Consider the following 19166-nt stretch of genomic DNA (forward strand, 5'->3'; position numbering starts at 1 on the left):
GGACAGCAGACAGCACATCTAAAAGCCTGCACTACTGTGGATGGGCCCAACTCTACACAAGTAGGAAAGCTCAGGTTCACCACTCACCCCCACCCTTCAATGCCACGGCCCCCACAGATGCACAGTGAAAGCTTGCTGTAAGGCCACCCTGAGCTCAGGGGCTGTCATTTCCTACAGGATCATAGGTTCAGGCACTGAGCTAGCCCTGTCCCATGTGGCATCTGTTTTAGGTCAGGTTCCCTTAGAAGCAGAGCCTGAGAAAGGGATTTGGGTACAGAAGGGAACTGAAGGCAGCAGATGGAGGCAAGGGAAGGAGCTGAGCAGGGGTCTCAGCTGGAGTCTGGCTTCAACCTGATCCCAGGGGAAGCTCTGGAGTGTGAACGGAAGCACACAGTGCCAGCAGGGCTGGCCTTTGTACCCCCAATCCAGTCATTCACAGACTGTGAGCAGTAGGGAAGGGGCAGGGAGTGGCTGTTTGGCCAAGGACAATGCTCCAGAGAAGAAACAGCTGTGAGCTGTTAGCAGCCAACATTCAGCAGTGGGGGCGGGGATGAGGGCACCAACAGCATCTTCTGTGCTCGGCATCTTTATGCCTCAGGCCTAGAAAACAGACCAAATATCCCCCCTACCCCACACTACCGGAGACAGCCACTTGACCCAGCGTGGAGAGAACTGGACACCAACAGCGACAGCCACTCCCAGCCTATTAACCCACCCAGCACAGGCCCACACACCTTTGTTACATTCGGGGCCCATCCAGCCCTCCATGCAAGTTTTGTTGCCATTCTGGTCACAGGCATAGTGTCCAAAGAAGTCATCTCTGGGTCGGCAGAACTTATTGCAGCCAAAGCCATAGTAATAGTCATCACAGGTGACACGGATCTGATACTCGAAGTGGGCAATCCCTGTGTTCTGCTTAAGCGTCTGCCACTGCCTGCTGGGGTTTATCATGCCCGAGTGAGAAGCCTTTTCAATAATGCTGTCAGGCTCTAGAGGCAGGGGGAAAAAAAACAAACACACACCAACAATAAAAAAAAGCACTGATTGCATTAACATTCACATCAGAGCCTTCTTCCCTGACCATTTTGCCTACTTTTAATAACTAAAACCCATGTGGTATAAAATTCAAACAGTACAAAAGGACAGAAAAATGAAAAGTGTGTCCCCCTCCCCAGAAGCCTACACATTTATTTACCCTTTTTAATGGGTGCGTAGTAGTTCACAATCTGGGAATAAAATGAAATACATTTTCCCTAGTTCCTCACATATGTGCATTTAGGTTATTTTGGCCTTTTACAATTAAGCAAAGCCACAAAGAACATCCTTGAAACTGTCTGTCCATGTGCCTGGTTCTAGTAGTAAGAGACACCCTAGAAACGGAGTGCTGAGTCAGAAGACAGCACAACCCATCACTCCCATCCGCAGACAACCCCAAACAGCCATGAGTGATGCCGTCAACTTGTCCTTCTCCCTGCACAGGAAACTGGGTTTCCCAACAGCAATGCCAACATAATATACTATCAAACTTTCTGATCTTTGCCTGATAAGGAGAGAAGTAGCTCTTATTTTAATTAGCATTTAATTAAGTGATGGTGAGCACCCCTTCACGTGGTTACAAAGCCATTTGTATCTGTTCCTGTGAACTGTAACCTGTTTCTCTCCTCTGCCAAGTTTTCTATTGCGTTATTGGTCATACCAATTTGCAAAAGCTCTTTACGTATTCTAGAAAGCACCTTATCCCAGGTAAAGGTTAGCCATCTTTCTCTTCTGGTTTTAGAGTTTCGTGTCTTGCTTTAGAAAGACTTTGCCTACTTCAAACTCTTCATTGGAGCCGAGGGGTAGAGTTACGTTCTTAAGAAGTGATAAATTTGCCACCTTTTAAGCTTGCACTTGTACCTCAAACTTGATGTGTTTCACCTTTCACCTTTGCCCAGAAGGCACACGGGAAAGTAATGCACCCTAGTTTAGCGACAGGTAGACTGAGGGTTTTTCTGAGCCGAGTCATACTCTTTAAAAGGTGCCCATTGAAAATAAACACGCTCAGAGCTCAAGCAGCTCTCAAGAGAAATAAGAAGTGGTCCCTGCCCTGAGGTCACTTATAATCTAGTCTCAGAAAAGAGACAGGTACGAAAATGAATCCAAACACTGGGTGCCAGGAGTCCAGGGGAGGGCTGTGAAAAGGAAGCAAGGCACTAAGCACCCCAGCCTGGTCTTGTTTGTTTTCTTAAACCTGCCAACACCAACCCTTCACCGCCTTGTCAAATTCAAGGCCACCTTGGAGAGACAGTATTAGGACCTACTAGCAATGTCTGTGATTTTTACCCACCCACACCCCTGTTTTTCTAGGCTCAGGGCCTGTGCTCATTTACAAGGTTATACAAACCCAACAGGTGACCAAAAAAGGAGGCGCTCCTGGGGTGGTGGGGGGGGGGGCTTCATCCACATGACTCCCAGCTTCACCCCAGGGTCAACCCTCTGGGTTTAACTGCCATGTGGGCAGGACAAGCCTTGAACAAGCCCACACACCTGCAGACTTACACCCCAGCACACACAGAACCACTTGCAGATAACACTTTACTAACATTAAGTTTTGCAAATAAACACAGGCCAAAGAATGACAAAAATGTCCTTCCATTAACTGTATGTTTGCTCTGCTGGTTTAATTTGAAAATGTAGCAAGCTATTACCACGTGATTATGAGTTCTGCATAAAGGAATTACTTAAACACATGGCTCGAAGGCCTCCAGCATCTCTCAGGCAGGTAACGACAACAAACAACTGAGACAGGAGTCCGGGGCGATCCTAAAGGCCCAGGCGGACAGGTTGTTTCCAGTAGTTCAGTATACTTTCCTCCCATTTCTAGGAGATGGGAGAACGATCATTTCAGAATTCTCAGAATCCCCGATGTGGCTAACAGATCTGTAGAACTAACCTCACACCTGTGTGGCAGATTTTCCCTGGCAGCCCCCAGGCAGGGAGTCAGGTGCGTCTAGGGCATGCTTTCTGGCATCTGGGTTACAAGACAGCCAGTTTGCTACCTGCTTCTTCTAAGCTGCTGTCACCTGAATCCTACTTCCTCTCAGCTTGGGGCACAGAAGTGCATCTGGGGTAGTTCACTTGGGAGTCCAGCTTCAGGACTGGAGAAGGACATTAACAGACCCTCCTGAGACCTTAGCTGTGTGAAAGTGGAGCACAAAGCCTGCCCCGCTGCCCCCCAGCCTTGCAGGCCATGGAGGTAATGAGGTGAGTCTGAGCATAACCCTGGGGCCACACTACCCAGAAACCTACTAGACAGGAGCGTAGCCAAGATGGTGAAGCTAGAGGGAAAACCTGGTCTAAGTATGCCGGTTTGTGTTCACGTATCTACGGAACAGTCCCATACACTGAAACCATCTGTACAGGAGAAAAAGGAAAAATCTGTACCCTTATGTAGCACAGTTTTGAAACATAATGGAAATGACCTCGGAGGACTGATGCCAGGAGCGCCAGGCTCAGACAGCACTCTCTAACACACAGACAGTACCTGGGCTTTGTCTGGGCCAGGCTCTCTCTGCAGAGCTGATGGGAGAAGGAATTCTCGGTCCTAAACCTCAGGGCTCTGCCTCTAATCTGAAGACAGGATATCTCCAACTTGTTTGGCCCTCGAAGAGTAGCCAACTCCATCTGGGTTGCTACACAAACTTAGCCTCTGCCCTCATGCAGTACAGTCCCATGGGAGGGACAGAGATTGAAGAGTAATAAGCAAAACCTTCCAGCCTACCTGAGTAGCACATGCAAAGGCCCTGTGGCAGGACAGAATGTGATGGTGCATTTGAGGACAGAAAGGTGACTGGTGGGATAGGACCAGAATATGGATAAGGTAGAGGACAGTGTGGCATGCAGGCTGGAGCTAGCAGGGAAACAAGATGGCTGTGCAAGGCCTTTTGGGCCACACAGAGATGTGTCCCAAGACTATCAGGAAGCCACCAAGGGGCTCTCAGTGAAGACGATAATCAAATCAAATCCAGATGTACACCAGGACCTAATAGAAGATACTATGTTGATCATATTTCAGGTAAAAAAAAAACGAAACACTCTCAAAAGACCAGGATGGCAGAAGAATGGAGGAAGCATGGGAGGTGGACAGGAGTAGATATGGATGGACTAATGTGGTCACTAGTGTAGGAGTTCAGGTGTTAGCAGATGGGGACTTGGACCAGGACAGTGGCAGGGGATGTGGCGAGAGGTGGCAGGATTCCAGTGAACTGATGGGAGAGATTTTCAGAACTTGGAGGTGGATTAGATATGGATACTATGGATGCTCCCTTAGAAAGGGAGGTACACAGGGTGTCTTCCAGATTTCTGGCTCATGGTTCTACGTGTTGAAATGCCAGTGCCAGTCATCCATGAAGGGCCCTAGGCAGGACCTCATCTGAAGAGAGAAGATGCCAAATTTGTTTCTGAACGTGAATTCAAGATCCCTTGGAAGCATCGTAAAAAGAGACGCTGAATAAACAAGTGGATAAAGCATTTCCTCCTCTCTGGTTCACAAAGGGAGTTCCAGTCACCTGCATGTACTGGGCATTCCATGACTTTGTGGCCATTCCTTTCTTCAAGGGTAGAGGTCTGAAGTTCTTTATCCCTGCCCTAAGCCCTTCTTGTGCTGTTCCATGGACTTAGTTACTCTCTCCCCAGCGAGGAGATGCCCCAGAATCCAAAACCAGGGCCACCCTGAAATGTAGACAACCATGGGCAGCTCTAGATGGGCATCCGCTTCCCAGGGGCACAGCTACCTGACCTGTGGGGTGATGGAAGGCCCAGGAAGGGCCCTGTAGGTGCTAGAGGGTCAGTGTCCTGATCCAGCTCTTACCATGAGCCAGGATCTCAAGGATGTTCACTTTATCAGACTGTTGTAACATCCAAAAGGGAAGGGAAAAGAGGACCACATGTGCACCAGAGGCTCTCTGGTCTATTTCCCTCCCTCCCCAGCTCTGAGTCTTTCCCATGCTTAGTTACCATTGTGACCAGGTCACAGTGACACAACACTCAACGTTTGTGTTGTGGGGAGGGAGGAGAGAACAAAACGGTGTCTGTGACCCTGACTGGTCATATGACCCACAACCAAGGCTGGTTACCACCCTCCCCTCCTACCACACCGCAGTGGGACAGGGGTGCCCCTCGGAGAGGAAGGCCACAGATCTGGGTTTTGGATGTCAAAGCAAGAAGGGGGATCCAAATGGCCTGGAGCCTCTGGCTCACCAGGGCTCAGCAAGGGTTATGTGGCCCCCAGTGGCCCAACAAGCCATATGCAGCCTGAAGCAGCCTAGCAGGTACCAAGCCTCCAATGTGCCCACTCTGGGCATGCACCATTCTCAGATTCAATTAAAAAAAAAAAAAAAAAAAACATGATGAGAAAATGAGGGGAAATATTAGCAGCAGCAAAAACAAACAAAAAACCCAAATAAGACAAACAAAACAAAAAAACCACAAAGAAAGGGTGAGTTAGAGAAGCAAAAGGGATGAGACATTCAGAGAATGGAGGGCAAAGACAAAATGTTGGATCAACCCTTCCTCCCGCGCAGACTAAGGGATTTCAACGTGAATCACATTTTCCCAGGACGATCCTCCCAGCAAAAACGGAATGCACAGTTACTGCGGGTGAGAGAAGACACTTTTAAGTTACATGTAAGGAGCAAAGACTACACTTTATAAGCCAGGCTGCTGCCAGTTCCAGACACAGCCTCAGTGGCTTCCCCACCAAAAGCCACCCCTCGAAGCTCTGAAAAAGCAGCCTGCACTGAAACAGTCATCTTTCAGAAGGGGCCAGGCAGGTGTGGTACCTGTGAGGCTCTGGGATTCCACTTCAATGAAAGGTCTGTGGTGCACAGTGTGGGAAAGAAACCCTGACTGCCTAGAAGCTCACCTGCCCACCAAGTGAAATTCAAGGTCGGCCTTTAGATTTAGAGCCCAGCGCCACCTCCGCAGGCTTTATCTTTCCGATGAGAGATTAAACACTCACTTAAAGTTTAAATGGACTTTTAAAAAGTCACCACTTTGATCCTTTAGCAGTCTACAAGGTTTTAACATTGTAAAACCATTAAGATCTCTATCCCAACGATAATCTAGGTCCCTTAGTCAGGGACTGATTTAACAGGGAATCTGTCCTGGCCACTTAATGTTCCAAGCGAACGTTCTGGGAAGGTTATGGAAAAGACTCCGTGGAGCAGTTTGCCCTGGAGTATGGGCCCTGGGGTAGGGACACAGGGGGCAGACGGCAGGGAGTGGTACAAGTCCTCTGAAGCATTCAGGAGACAGATTCAGCTCTGACGCTGCTGTACTCCAAGCACTGTGCTTCCACAAAGACGCACCCAGAGAAAAGCCCCTTGCCGTGATACTTACGGAGAGTGTCATTGCTGGAATCCCACGCCTCCACAAGCAAAGTGTAGGACCTCTGCAACACAGATAAACAACAGCTTAGTATTCAGAAATAGAGGTCAGGGCCCAAATGTCTACCTTGCTTGGCCTCCCCACACACTCTGCCAAACAGAACCACAAAGCCAAAGTGACAACTCTGTTTGCTGTGGAATGGAGGTCACCCAACTCCCCTCCCTGGCACCCACCCTCAGGTTGATGCTTTCACCTGCTGGGGGCCCACCGTGGTCAGTCAGGACCGTTGTACGCAAGCAGCCCAAAGTCATCATGAGGAAATACCACCTCCCTATATGTGAATGCTATACGGTTTTCCAAAACTTTCCAGACCCTAACTCCAGAGCATGAGAAAAACACACAAAGAATTTATTCTAAGCTAACCTAACCAGGTATTTGTACCGGGGGAGGGGAGGCCCCCTCATCCAGTGAGGCGGGCTGGCTATTGCTAAGGTTACACTTTGGGCCCTGGTGGGGCAGTCCCTAGGGAGGCCCCCTTTTCCTTTTCAGAACCCCTTTGAAAGCCCTGTCTGTGTGAGACCATCTCGGCTCCCACAAGTATCAGGTGACTCTAGGAAGCAGGAGGGGGTAGGTGCAAAGAGACTAAGACAAAGGCAGTGACCTAACTTGGGGTGTTTAGGGGGCAGACTCTGGGGACCAGAGTACAAAAGGGAGAAATAATCACACACCCATGGGTTATAGCTATTGACGGACTTATCTGTCAATAAGATCTAACATTCCAGGAATAATCAGAGTCCACTAACTAAACAAATTCCCTGGACACTGGCAGGATGCCAGCTATTATACTGAAGGCACCTTTTATCTTCCAGGTTTATCTCAGAATTCTACCTCCCCCCCAAATCCAAGCCATTAGCAAATTCCCGCTTTTACTCAAATCTTCATTTGTAATTTAGAATGAGGTCAGTCTCACAAAACAGCAGGGTTTAAATAAACCTGCTATCCTGAAGCTGGAGAAATAGATGGGGGTTGAGGGGAGCACATGAGCCCTTCCTCCGTGTCCCTGAGCTGTCACTGTCAGATACCAATGCATCGGAAATAGTGTGCATTTCTCAAATAATCCCGTGCCACCAGACACACAGCCACCATGAGAAGGCACCCACAAGGTGAAGGCAAAAATGGAACATGAGAGGGAAAAAAAAAAAAAAAAAGAGCTTCATTCATAACTCTAGACAAGCTTACTGCTCAGAGACACAGCATGCCGTCTCTGAATATAAAAATATCTTGTGATAGACCCTGCTTTGGAATTCAGCCGAAATATGTTTCATACTCAAAGCAGAGCCGGATTCCATTTCGTTCACTGATAACTGTGGGAAAATGCTCTGAAAAGCAAGCAAAACCAGGCAAGCCGGGGCACATACCCAGCCCTCTCCTGTTTGGTGGCCACGGGTCCAAATTCATTGTTGTCATCGTTAATATTTTATTAGTCAAAGTTACATCTTATTTACAGCCTCTAAGTTTCCTGGGACTTCCTACAAATTACAGGACTCTTCCCTGAGAGCAGCAAGAAATCACATTTCTCTACTGATTGGAGGTGAGAGCCAAATCCAAATGAGGCCAGATGTGTATTCTGTATAATTAAGCCCTTCGTTTGCTGGCCATGTTGAGACCCACATTCTACACTTCCACGTATTGTTGTAATTAATCCTGATTAAATGCATTGATATCCACATTTCTGACAGACTTGCACAAGCACTAAACACCTAACATCCACAAACCCCACAGAAAGGAGAAGGCGTGCTGGGACTGAGCTGGCATGACAGTCTTAACCCTGCTTAATGAATGCTCAAAGAAGGCAGCATCCTTCAAACTTGCACAAGAACCTGGAAGACCAAGCTGTGTACCTGGCTCATCCTCACCAGAACTGGTGAGACCTCAGGAGTTGCTGACCAACACCACGCAACCCTGAGGGTTGGGTGGCACAGAGTTCTGGACAGGTAGTGTCCTGATCTTCCGTGAACTGCCTTCTTGGTGGTGGACATGGGGTTTGGGCTGGGGGCTGCAGCACTGGCAACAAGGCCTTGCCAAAAAAGAAAAAGCCCTGGGCCATCTCTCTTTCTGGTTTCGGAGAAGGACTTATGGTTCTGGGCCTCACCTCCTGGAGCAGGAGGATTCCTCCCACCCAGCCTTCAGAAGAAAGGATTCCCTCCAAGGCCCCTATTAGGAGGCCCTCTTACCTCCCACTCCATCCCCACACTATAGATCAACAATCAAGATAATTTGGTAATGATTATTAGTTGCTAGGAACTTTAATTTTTCCCAGGCCCACGCTTGACCTCTGTACATCCCAGAATATACTTCCAGACTCCAAGATCCAGACCACGCACACACTTTATACCATCCTATGAAGCCAGTACCAGGCCAAAAATCAGATGCAATCTGCGATGATCTTGTCACGCCCAATTTGTCACTGCAAATCTGACCCCCTCCCCCGACAGCGGAGGCCAACTCACTGGGCATCCCCCACCAATGGCTCGGGGAGGGGGTGCCAGGCCAGATGATGGGCAAGTGTTCCGACTCAAGCTCCTATGAAAATACCACCCACGAGAATCACAAATAGCAAATACCAGGATTTTTCTTGGTTTCAAACTACAAAAGTAAGACTAGAATCCCCTTGCTTTCATCTCTTCTCTTCAATCTCCCCAGAACAACAGCCTGGGGGCAAAGCAGGAGGGATGGGCAGCTAACACAACTTCAGCCTGGGCCTGTGCCCCTTCCCACCTCCAGGCCCAGGGGATGCTGGCAACAGTGGCTGGTTCTTATTCTCGTGCAGCAGGAAAGAGGGACAGCCAGCTTTCAGAAGGACTTCCACAGCCTTTTACCTAAAGGAGGGCCCCAACTTCGAAATCCCAAGGCATCCCAGGATCCCAAGGGCCTCTTCCCGCCCCGGGCACCGTGGCTGCGGGAGGGCTGTGTTCTGCGCCCATCTGACTCCTCGGTGGTTACCTTGGCACCGGGCAGAGTGGTAAGCACTTAATTGCCACATTAAGAAGGGGGATGTAAGAAACAAAGGTAATTGTGTTGGCAGCTGGGAGCTTCCTTTTCCTGGCAACAGCGGCAGCCAAACCAAGCCCTGAGAAGAGGCTGCTTCCATTCCTGCCAAGCTGACGGACACAAACAAACCGCCATCCAAACGGCACGCGTGCGGCGTCCAAAACCCCAGGCCACCGCGACAGGCGGCCGAGGAGCGCACACCCTGGGAATGCCCGATGTGCCCAGGGGGCCATTGTGCGAGTCAGTCGGCCCCCGGGTTTGTCTGGGGCCCTGTACTCTGCTGACTCAACTGTCGCTTCCTGTCGCAGGCCCTGTATTAGCAGTATTTTTGGAGAGGCCGCATTATTCTCTGTAATCCTCATTTCAGTCAATTCGGCCACACTATTGTCCTGCCTGCGTCTGGGTGGCCACAGTATAAAATATTCCAGTCACAAACATACCAAATAAAGGCTTCAGAGATCGCATGTGTGGGCACACGCACGCTCGCACGAAAAATTCACGTGTCACAGGGCGGTGGTGAGGGGAGGGCCTGAAGAAAGGACAACTTCCCCACAGCATCCAAGCCAAGACAACTTCAGCCATAGACAGCAATTCAGTGTGCAGGGCTTGACATTTCAATAGAGTCCGATCTGGTTACAAAGGGCGATTTTCTCATGAAAGCCCACCTCAAAGACTCACCGAGTGGGCCCCAAAGCTCATATCCAGATTGGAGAGGCTCAATGAGATGCCCCCACCCCCTTTCCCATCATTACCCTTACCTGTTTGAAAAGCATCCCACTGATAATTAAATGCACCAGTTACAAAAGGGTGGCGAGGTTAATAGATAGAATACCGAGAAACCAGCCAAGCACAACCGTCCGGTTCACACAGAGCAAGCCTGAACAAGAAGCCTTTCTACTTATTTACCAAAAGTGCACAAAAACTGGGCTGAGCTGGTAGAGGACTCTGAATGTTGGACTATTTATTGTACCACTTTTAACCACTGGGAGCCATGCTGCACAATTTCTTCCCTGCACATACACCACACCAGTGACAAATGTCGCCGGCCCCGTAAAAACAAGGGCCACAGGGGCAGGGCAGTCCATGCAATGATCAGAAACCAGCAAGGAAATCACAACACAGCCACTCGGCATCACGAGCCAAGAGAAAGGTGGAACATTTCTGAATGCAAAACCCTATCCCCGCCTCTGCTACCATTCTAGAAAACATGAGAATCATCACATCCTAACACATCTTCCTCAAGTTGAAAAATTGGTTCAACTTATTCTGTTCCCTTTTTTTTTTTTTTTTAATAAGTATATTTAAAAGCTGGAACCAAGTGTCACTTCTCTCAGCTCAGAACCTAACTAACCTAGGGGGTTAATATGTAGGGGAAGGAACATGCTTATAGAAGTTTACCAAGGGGGGGGGGGATGCTCAGGAACATTTGCTTTTATGGATTATCATGCTCATTGTATGCACATCCAGATATTATGCATTCTTACATTGTAACTAATCTTGAAAAGCCTGACATTGGAACCAAGTTCTGGCCTTTACAATGGGCTGGTGGCTGCTATGAACCCAGTCAAGGCCTCTGTTTACATTCTTGTTTTCAGATCAGGAACATGATCTTTGTTGCCTTGGCTTCATTTTTTCATGAACATTTTGTCCACCAAGCTAAACCTTCCACATGCCTTCTATCCAAAGGGTCCCTTACCACTCTTCGCTATAAAGATTTTACGCAGTATTCAGAGCACTGATTCCAGGGAGAGGACATGCCTGAAAGTGGCTGCTGCCACTCCTCCTTATCCATCCAGCTCCCCAACAGCCTTGATGCCAAAAGCTTCACTGTTCTCTACAAATGTTTGGAGTCCCTGTAGAATTATGGGTGTGGAGTTGGTGGGCTGCAAACTCCTATAAGTATTGGAGGTTTGAATAAGTTGCTAAGAAACAACACAACAAGGAGGAAGAAAACACAGAGAAGTTTACACCTAGAAAAGAAAAAAAAATTAAAAACCAAGCACCTTGCAGAAGGATTTCATGTGGGGAGCAGCCACTCTGAAGACACTTAGCACAAAGTGAGTGCAGCTCTTTCCCCCAAGCCTGGTTTTGCAATACAGACCTGTCATTTCATCACTTTGACATAGGTGTCTGGGAGCAGAAGAGGTTTTCTCCACGTAAGGAAATCCCTTGCTCCAAGCCCTTATACTCACATGTGCCGTTTGCATGCATGCATGCATGATATGGCCACATGGGTTGCACACACTGGCTGTAGAAAGGACCAGTTCAAATGAGAACCCCATCCCTCCACCTTCTGCGTGTCCACACCACACTTACAGAGGCTCAGGGTTCAGGAAACACAACAGAGGGCATAAAGGCAAGGACACTGTCAATTACATTCTGTGATTAACCTTGTGACATCTGATTTACCCAAACCCCTGGCAGTTGCTCAATCAGGCCTTAAGTATAAAGGAGACCAAAGTTGGCATCACTCTGGTATGCAAGAAACACACTTCATTGGATTTTCCTGAAAAATTCAGCTGCTCCCAGCAAGCCTTTTATCACTGTCAATGGCATTTAAATAGGACGCCAAAGGAACAGACATCTCAACCACTTCCCCCAAAGTTTCTCTAGATTCAGTTCACTGCAGGGTCTGCAATGGATCAATACAGCGAACTGGGGTTCTGGAGTTCCTAAAAACCTTTTGGGGCTGGTTAGTAGTAACTTCATTAATGTATTCTTATTAAGCAGGTACCACTGGGATTCAGCACTAATTTGGGGGAGGCACGACCTAACCATTTCATTGATTTATAAATGGTTATTCCCAAATCACTTCCCGTTGAGCCCAACTACCTTCCATAATGTATGTTCTTATCACTAGGTCCCCCTGATTGGAGGGTCATAAATCAGGCCAGTTGCTTCAAGTCAAGACCCTGTGAGCAGCACTGGAACGGGGATTAGAAGCCACAGATGAGAACCACTGGAATGTGGACTAGATTTCAAATGTGGCCAAATTATTTCCTCTTCTTCCTCTCTAGAGCACGAACAGTTATTTGATTGGGGTCATAATCCCAAACAAAAGACATGAATTACACCACCTTCCAAACTGACCTACTGTGCACCATGAACCAGGATTCTCCCACTGTCCACACATTTGGGAGGACCCATGTGGACAGTAACTAATTGTAGGGTCAGGCTCAAGTGGCTGGAAGTCCAAGGCGGTTTTGTTTTTTTTTTAAAGACCATATCTTCTTTCCGTATTGAATTTTGTACCAAGTTCAGTTTTTACCTATTCAAGAAAGTCAGTTCTAGATAGACATGCTTATTAATATTTAATTGCCAAACTGAACGAAGCTGCACTAACTACGTCAATACCTAAGTGCTTTCACTTCACTTAACACTCACCCTGGAATCATTCTTGAAAGTTACAGACTGGTGTTTCTCCAACCACACTCGGGAAAATAAACTAAAACAATACACCTAAACTCCACTTTCTCTTGGGAAGTAAAGCTTATGTTTCACAGCAGGCCTTTTAGGGGGGCAGGGTGGAGACTCATTTACGAGTGATACATGCACTTGGCCCAACTTCAAAAGAACCACACTCAGTGTAGCCCCAGCGTTCTCCCCATTCTAGAAAAGCCGAGAGTCTATTTCATGGTTGGTGACCCGTGGGCCCTGAAACCACAGAAGAGCACCAGCAAATCAATCGTCTCCCTGCCCCACATACAGCTTCCTGCTCATTCCCCATCTAGGGCTCTGCCAAGTGTCAAATGGGGACAGACACACACCTAGGTCACTTTCCAAAGCTAGGCGTGGGGGAGCAAGGCTCCTTGTTCTCATCCAAGCGGTCCTCTGACCCTACTCTCCAAAGTGAGCCTCAGCCAGGCCTGCAGCTTTTCCACATCACTAATAAGATTCCTTTTATGGTCTTGTGAAACGCAAGGGGCTCCGGACTGATCCTCAGGAGGGTGGAACCACCTGCAGGCCCCTTCCCCCTAAACTCCAAACACAAGTTCAAGGGCGGTCAGTATTCACAGTTAACTTGGGCCCAGTCAGATTAGAAAATGGCCAGCCTCTTTAAAGTTCTCCCTAGTAGGGGATTAACAAACAAGATAAACACTCTTTGTAAAATTGAAATCCGGCAACAGAGGAGGCGGCCCTCGGTTCTCAGAGAACTCCACATACCACAGGTTTTTATAAGCCCCTTTTAATGGCATGTTTCTGATAACTGTCTTATCTCACCCATGGCAGAGGGCACTTTATAACGCCAGCTCCAGGAAATGTGGGCCTTGAGAGCCACCCCAAGATACACCCACACACCGGCACGCATTCACCAAAGTACCCTCCCTTTCCATCCCCTCCCAGGGATGCGAATCACAGCCCCAGCCTGCGGGTAGGAGGCAGCAGAGTGCACCCCAAGACAGCACGTGGTGGAGAGTATTCCCCTGGGCATTGAGCATCGCTCCCCTCCCCTCCCCCACTCCACCTCGCCACCCACCCTCACAGACTAGGTCAAGCCCCAGTCCTGGCGATGAGCCACACCTCCCGGACAGCAGGAGCTGAGCAGAGGGCACGAGCATTTTCCCCTTTCCTCCCCTTCTGCAATCACACTCATCTTCCTTCTACCCAATTTGGGATGTTGCAAGGGCCTCGTTGCAGAGTCGGCTGGCTGGCCTAGCTGCACCGGGGCGGGGGTCCACGCACTCGCACTCTCAGCGGCCGCCTCCAACAAGCCCCCCCACTTCCAGGCCTTGACACGCCCCCGGAGGCTAGCGGGGGCCGGGCGCCCGCCGGACGAGGGCGTACCCCCGCCCTTCCCCGGGAAGTTTGCAAACACAGCTGGTTCCAGAGCCCGGGAACCGCTGGAAGTGAGGCCACAACGGCTACACCGCGCGGGGGCGAGGGCAGGAAGGGGCCGGCAGGGGGCGGAGGCTCTCGGGTTCACAGCTCCAGCCGCAGCTTGGAGACACCCCCCAACCCCCCACCCATCTCTGCGGCAGCCGCCCCCGACCCCTTACATTCTGCCCAGAGCGCGTCCCCGCACGCCCCAAATCTCCCGGGGAGCAGCGGGAAACGGGCTTCCCCCACACCCTCCAGGAAGGACACGCCCGCCCTCCCAGCCGCTCACGAGAAAGGGGAGGGTGCCGATTTGGACGGCGTTCGAAGGCCAGAACTGCGCCGCGTCGCCTTCCATGGCGCATCAGGTTTAATTGGTTAAGCAAAGATCATCTATAATGAACTCCTAGCTCGGGGCGGGGTCACTCTAGGGCCTTCGTGTTAGTTGCAAGTTTAAACCAGACTTCCTGGGAGCTTTGCCCCACAAACCTCTGTGAGCTCCCCACTTTTGGGCGCTTAGCAAAAAAGCCACGAAGATAGGGCCTGCTGATAAGTAACTATATAGTCTCGGCTGCCCAACACCCCACCCCACCAGACTTTTCCAGTTAGCTCGGAGTTTCAAGCCAAGGTCCTTTAAATCCCTCTCGCAAGAGAGAGGCGCGTGGGTACGGACCTCGGCGGGCCTCCCTCACCGCGTAGCCCACTCACCGGCCACGCGAAACTGAAAGGCAGCACGATGCGGTTGCGTTCGTTGCCACGACTGGCCTTGAGATTGAAGGTGTTGCCCCCGATGACAGGAGTGGAGCCCGAGCCGAAGCTGCAGGGCCCCCCGGCCGTGACGCGGGACTGGTACTCCTTGAGGCACACTTTGAAATACGTGTCACACTCGTCGTGGGAGCACTTGCGGTCCCCCGGGTTCCGGACGCCGCCGCAGCAGTTCCCGTTCTGCAGCTCCCCGTTCACGTTCTGCATGGACAGGATCTCCAATTCGAACTGGCCGGAGGCCCCGCACACCTGCCGGCGAGGGAGGGAGGGAGGGAGGTCAGCGCAGGGGAAAGTTGTTTTCTTCGAGGGTGGAAGTAGCGACTCCCTCCCCGCCCGCCCCGACGAGCCCTCAGCGCCAAGTGAAAATAATTTTGCAAAACTGAGTGCAAGGACTAGACGTGATTCCCGTACAAAAAATGCACGAGTGCAGGAGAAATCCAACGACTGCCCCCGGGGAGAAGAGCGGTGAGAACGCAGCCCCCTGCCCCGCCGGGAGGATACATTTAGGAGGCCGGAGGCTCCCCCAGCCCTGGTGCAGCCTCTCAGGCGCAGGGACCCGGCGGGGAAGCCGAACGCCCGAGGGCTCCCGAGCCCGTTCCAGGCGCCCAACCGCAGGCGTCCAGGGCGCTGCGAGGAAAAGGAGAGGGCGGGCCGGGAGGGAGGCCCGGCGGGCTCCTACCTTGGCTCGCAGGGCGCAGAGCAGGGCGAGCAGAAGGCTCAGGGGGCGCCCGGGCCGGCCGCGCGTCCGTGGGGACCGCATCGCTGCGCCGCGCGCCGCGGGCACTCGGGACGCCGCCGCTGCTGCTCGCGCTGGTGCTCCGACCGGTGCTGCCGCCGGTGCTGCCGTCGCCGCTGCCCCTGCGGCCGCCGCGTCCCGGCTCTAATATACTCCGCCGATTGGAGCATGCACGACTGGAAAACAACACCACTTTTCAAAAGCTCTTTCAAGAGCGGCGCGTTCCAGAAGGCAAAGGGCCCGGCCTCCTTTTATTATTCTGATCGCTTCTTTGAGGCGCTCCCCCTCCTCTTCCACCTCCCGGCTTTCTTTCCTTCTCTCGCGCTCCCCTTCTTTTATTATTATGATTATGCGCAGCCTTTTATTCCCTTTCAGATCAGCTGCTTAGAAAGGAGAGAGGGAGGGGAGAAAAAAAAAAAAAAACGAGCCCAGCTCGCGGGCCGGCCGCAGGTAACACAATGACGCGTGCCCGCCCGGCTCTCGGAGAGGGACTCGGAGAGCCCGTCTGAGAGCCGCGGCCCGGGCTGGCCACCTCTACCCAGCGCGCGGGGCTGGCGCATGCGCGCTTATTAATATTCATGAGGGGGCGTGTCGTGCAAAACACACGCCCCTTCCCTCCGGTTGATGGGGAGGGGGAGTACTGGGAGGAACTTGGAAGGGGCTGGGGGGCTTAGCGACGCGTGATGAGACCTAGACGTCGCAGGGCCCAGTGCACACCCTCGTCCTCAGGATCTTTGGACCAGGCGGGAAGGGGGGCAGGGTGCGGCGAGGAACTTGGTAGGGCCCGCTGCTCAGGGACGCGCAGGGCCATGTAGATGGCCACGAGCCCCCTCGGACTCCTCGGGTCGGGCGCCTGTGCCCACCGGTGGAGGCCCCAGGTGTAGGCGCCGCGGCGCTGCCTGAGCGGTCGGAGCGGGATAGCTTCCGCCTTCCAAGCCGCCTGCGTCAGCTGCGGCTTTTGCCCCAGGAGGAGGGCCTGCCCGCCGGGAGCCCGGCCCGCTTCCCGCGAGCAAGCGAGCCGCCCAGAGCGCGCTGCTGGCAGCAGTAGTGGCAGAGGCGGCGGCGGCGGCGGCGGCGAGGCTGGCGTGCTTGCCGCCGTCTGCTCGCCCGGCGGAGGCGACCTGGGCAGGCGCTGCTGGGAACTTTGAAAAACTTTCCCGGAGCCAGGCTTGCCGCAGATTCGAGGGGAAGCCTCGGTCGCGCCCCACCCCCTCCCCGATCCAAGTCTGCGAAGTCCCGGAGGGCTGGCAGCTTCCCTTACAAACCGTGCCAGGGCGGAGGCTAGGGGAAACCGAGTGGGGGAGGGCGACGGACACACTGGGGTCTGCTCAGGTTTGGGGAGGGGCTGAGGGAGATGCTGATGGGCTTGGGCTCACACCCGGCTGGTCCCGCTGCCCAGGCCGCAGTGCTGGGATTGCACCTGTAGGCGGCCTCCGAGCAGCTCTCTGGGTGGCGAGAGAAGATCCTGGAAGGGTCCATCTCACCGCCATCGCCCAGCAGCAGAACTTGGCTTCTTTGGGGATGGCAGTGGAAAGGGATGCTATTTTCCACCTTGAGGCGAGCCTCGCAATTAACAGCGATACTCCTGGTCATAACCAAGGTCAAAGGAAACCTGCGGGTTGGACAAAGCCTCTGCCAACCCGTCTCAGTGGACCTGCTGCTACGTTTGACGGAACCTCTTTAGGGAACAACTTGATTCCTACTGAAAGGTAGACAAGGTTTTGGCTCTTACATGTTCTGCGGAAAAGCGTGACTGTTAAGGAGCAGGATCGTGGTTTGAGCCCTCTGGAGCTGTGGGGTATGAAGGCTTGTAATGGGTCAAGAGAAAATAGTTTCCAATATACTGAGTTATGAGAGCCTAAAAGGTTGGGTAAAGTGTGGTTATTTACTGCTTTTAATGGGTGGCTCAAATGGACAATAATTTTGGTGCCAGATCTCATCACGCTGGGGAATAAAGCAGCCAGCTGACCTCTTTACATTGGTTGAAAGCCACCAAGAGTGGTTTAGCAATCTTGGCATTTTAGCCACCCAGGAAATACTCCTAAGAAAGGTACCTTCTTAATGGTAGTATGTCCCATCTTGATGATCATTGGTGAGATAATCCACATTTTGGAAGGGACATATCCAAGAGCAGAACAAATTTGCAGCTGGCATAGGCAGTAGTAACTTGGGCATTTTGTCTTCATGTGCACCAGTCCCTGCAATCATCCTAAATACAAGGCATTCAGTTGTCCAGTATAATTGCATCTAGACTTTTCTCACCACAGTTTGCAAACAAACCAGTCTCCTCTACCCCCTATCTTCGTCCTCCCCTCTACTCCCCAATGTCCTGTTGGGGTGCTAAGTAATGGTTTAAAAGCAAAATGCTTGTGTTGGAAAGAACAATTCATGAAGGCTGATGAGGTCTTAAATTGCACACTCCTTGGAGTTCTCCATGTCTGAACCTGTTTTAATCCTGTGCCCCATGGCTTGTCCCTCACACAGGCCTTGGGAAGGAGGCCGAGGCCTTCAGTTGAAGAGTTTAGATCCAGCACCTGGGTTAACCTGAAAGAGCTACCTCAGATTTCAGGTGCCTCCAGGTAGTAATCCGGACTGCATGTAAGCCGGGATCAACATCAGGCCACAGCTGAGTTTAGCCCCCTTGTCTACTGAGAAAGAGCACATAGATTTCTGAAGGGCTGAAACTCTCTGATTAACCCTAACATAAATGTGAAATCACTAATAAACACAAAATTCTCATGCCAAAGAGCACAGTGTCCCCCACCCTTCTTGAGCTTGGGAACCTATGTTTAGAGAAGACAGTTGTGGGCTAGCGGGGATTCTTTTGAAAATTTTCTGTTGGGACTCTTCCAACTAATTGGTACTCCCCCAAAAAGCCAGTCACGTTTGCAGCAGCAGACATCGAGTGGAAGTTCTGCCCTCCACTTCCTCGCAGCCAGCTCTCAGCCTCCCTTTCTGAAGAACGGGGAACTACTGTGGAAAGAACGCAAGCACACAGATTCCCCCTTGGCCAAGTCACATCCTGCCTTTGGGTATAGCAAGTGAACATTCCAGAAAAATGTTCCTGTGGAAAGTGCCATGGTTAGCCATTACACCTACACCTGTAAAAAGGGGAGAGGTTTGTGGTCAGTGGCTGTCTGGCCTGGGTGCTCTCATGGGCTCAAATCATAACCATCCTTAGGTATCTTTAATTTTAAAAAGGTGCCTCATTTTACTTTTTTCCACAAAACTTGCCCTATTTTACCAAGCCATCAATAAACAGCAGTCCTGAACAACTCCCCCCCCACTAAGGCTTAATAAAAGACATTCAAGGGGTGCCTGGGTGGCTCAGTTGCTTAAGCATCCGACTCTTGATTTCAACTCAGGTCATGATCTCATGGTTCGTGGGTTTGAGCCCCACGCCGTGCTCTGTGCTGAAGGTGTGAGCCTGTTT

General features: G+C 51.2%; 1 protein-coding gene across 1 annotated transcript in view; it reads right to left on the minus strand.

The window, feature by feature from the left end:
* The window catches only part of JAG1 (jagged canonical Notch ligand 1), a 35877-nt gene extending 19663 nt beyond the window's left edge, over positions 1-16214 (minus strand). Inside the window, exons 1-4 of the mRNA XM_027069567.2 lie at positions 15677-16214; positions 14941-15246; positions 6379-6430; positions 735-989 (exon numbers count right to left, since the gene is read on the minus strand). Coding sequence (XP_026925368.1) covers positions 735-989; positions 6379-6430; positions 14941-15246; positions 15677-15757 — 694 coding nt within the window. The 5' untranslated portion in view covers positions 15758-16214. The remainder of the gene's footprint in view (positions 1-734; positions 990-6378; positions 6431-14940; positions 15247-15676) is intronic.
* Positions 16215-19166: the final 2952 nt, after the last annotated feature.

The sequence above is a fragment of the Acinonyx jubatus genome, chromosome A3 (genome assembly GCF_027475565.1).
Source record: "Acinonyx jubatus isolate Ajub_Pintada_27869175 chromosome A3, VMU_Ajub_asm_v1.0, whole genome shotgun sequence".
Classification (NCBI taxonomy): Eukaryota; Metazoa; Chordata; class Mammalia; order Carnivora; family Felidae; genus Acinonyx; species Acinonyx jubatus.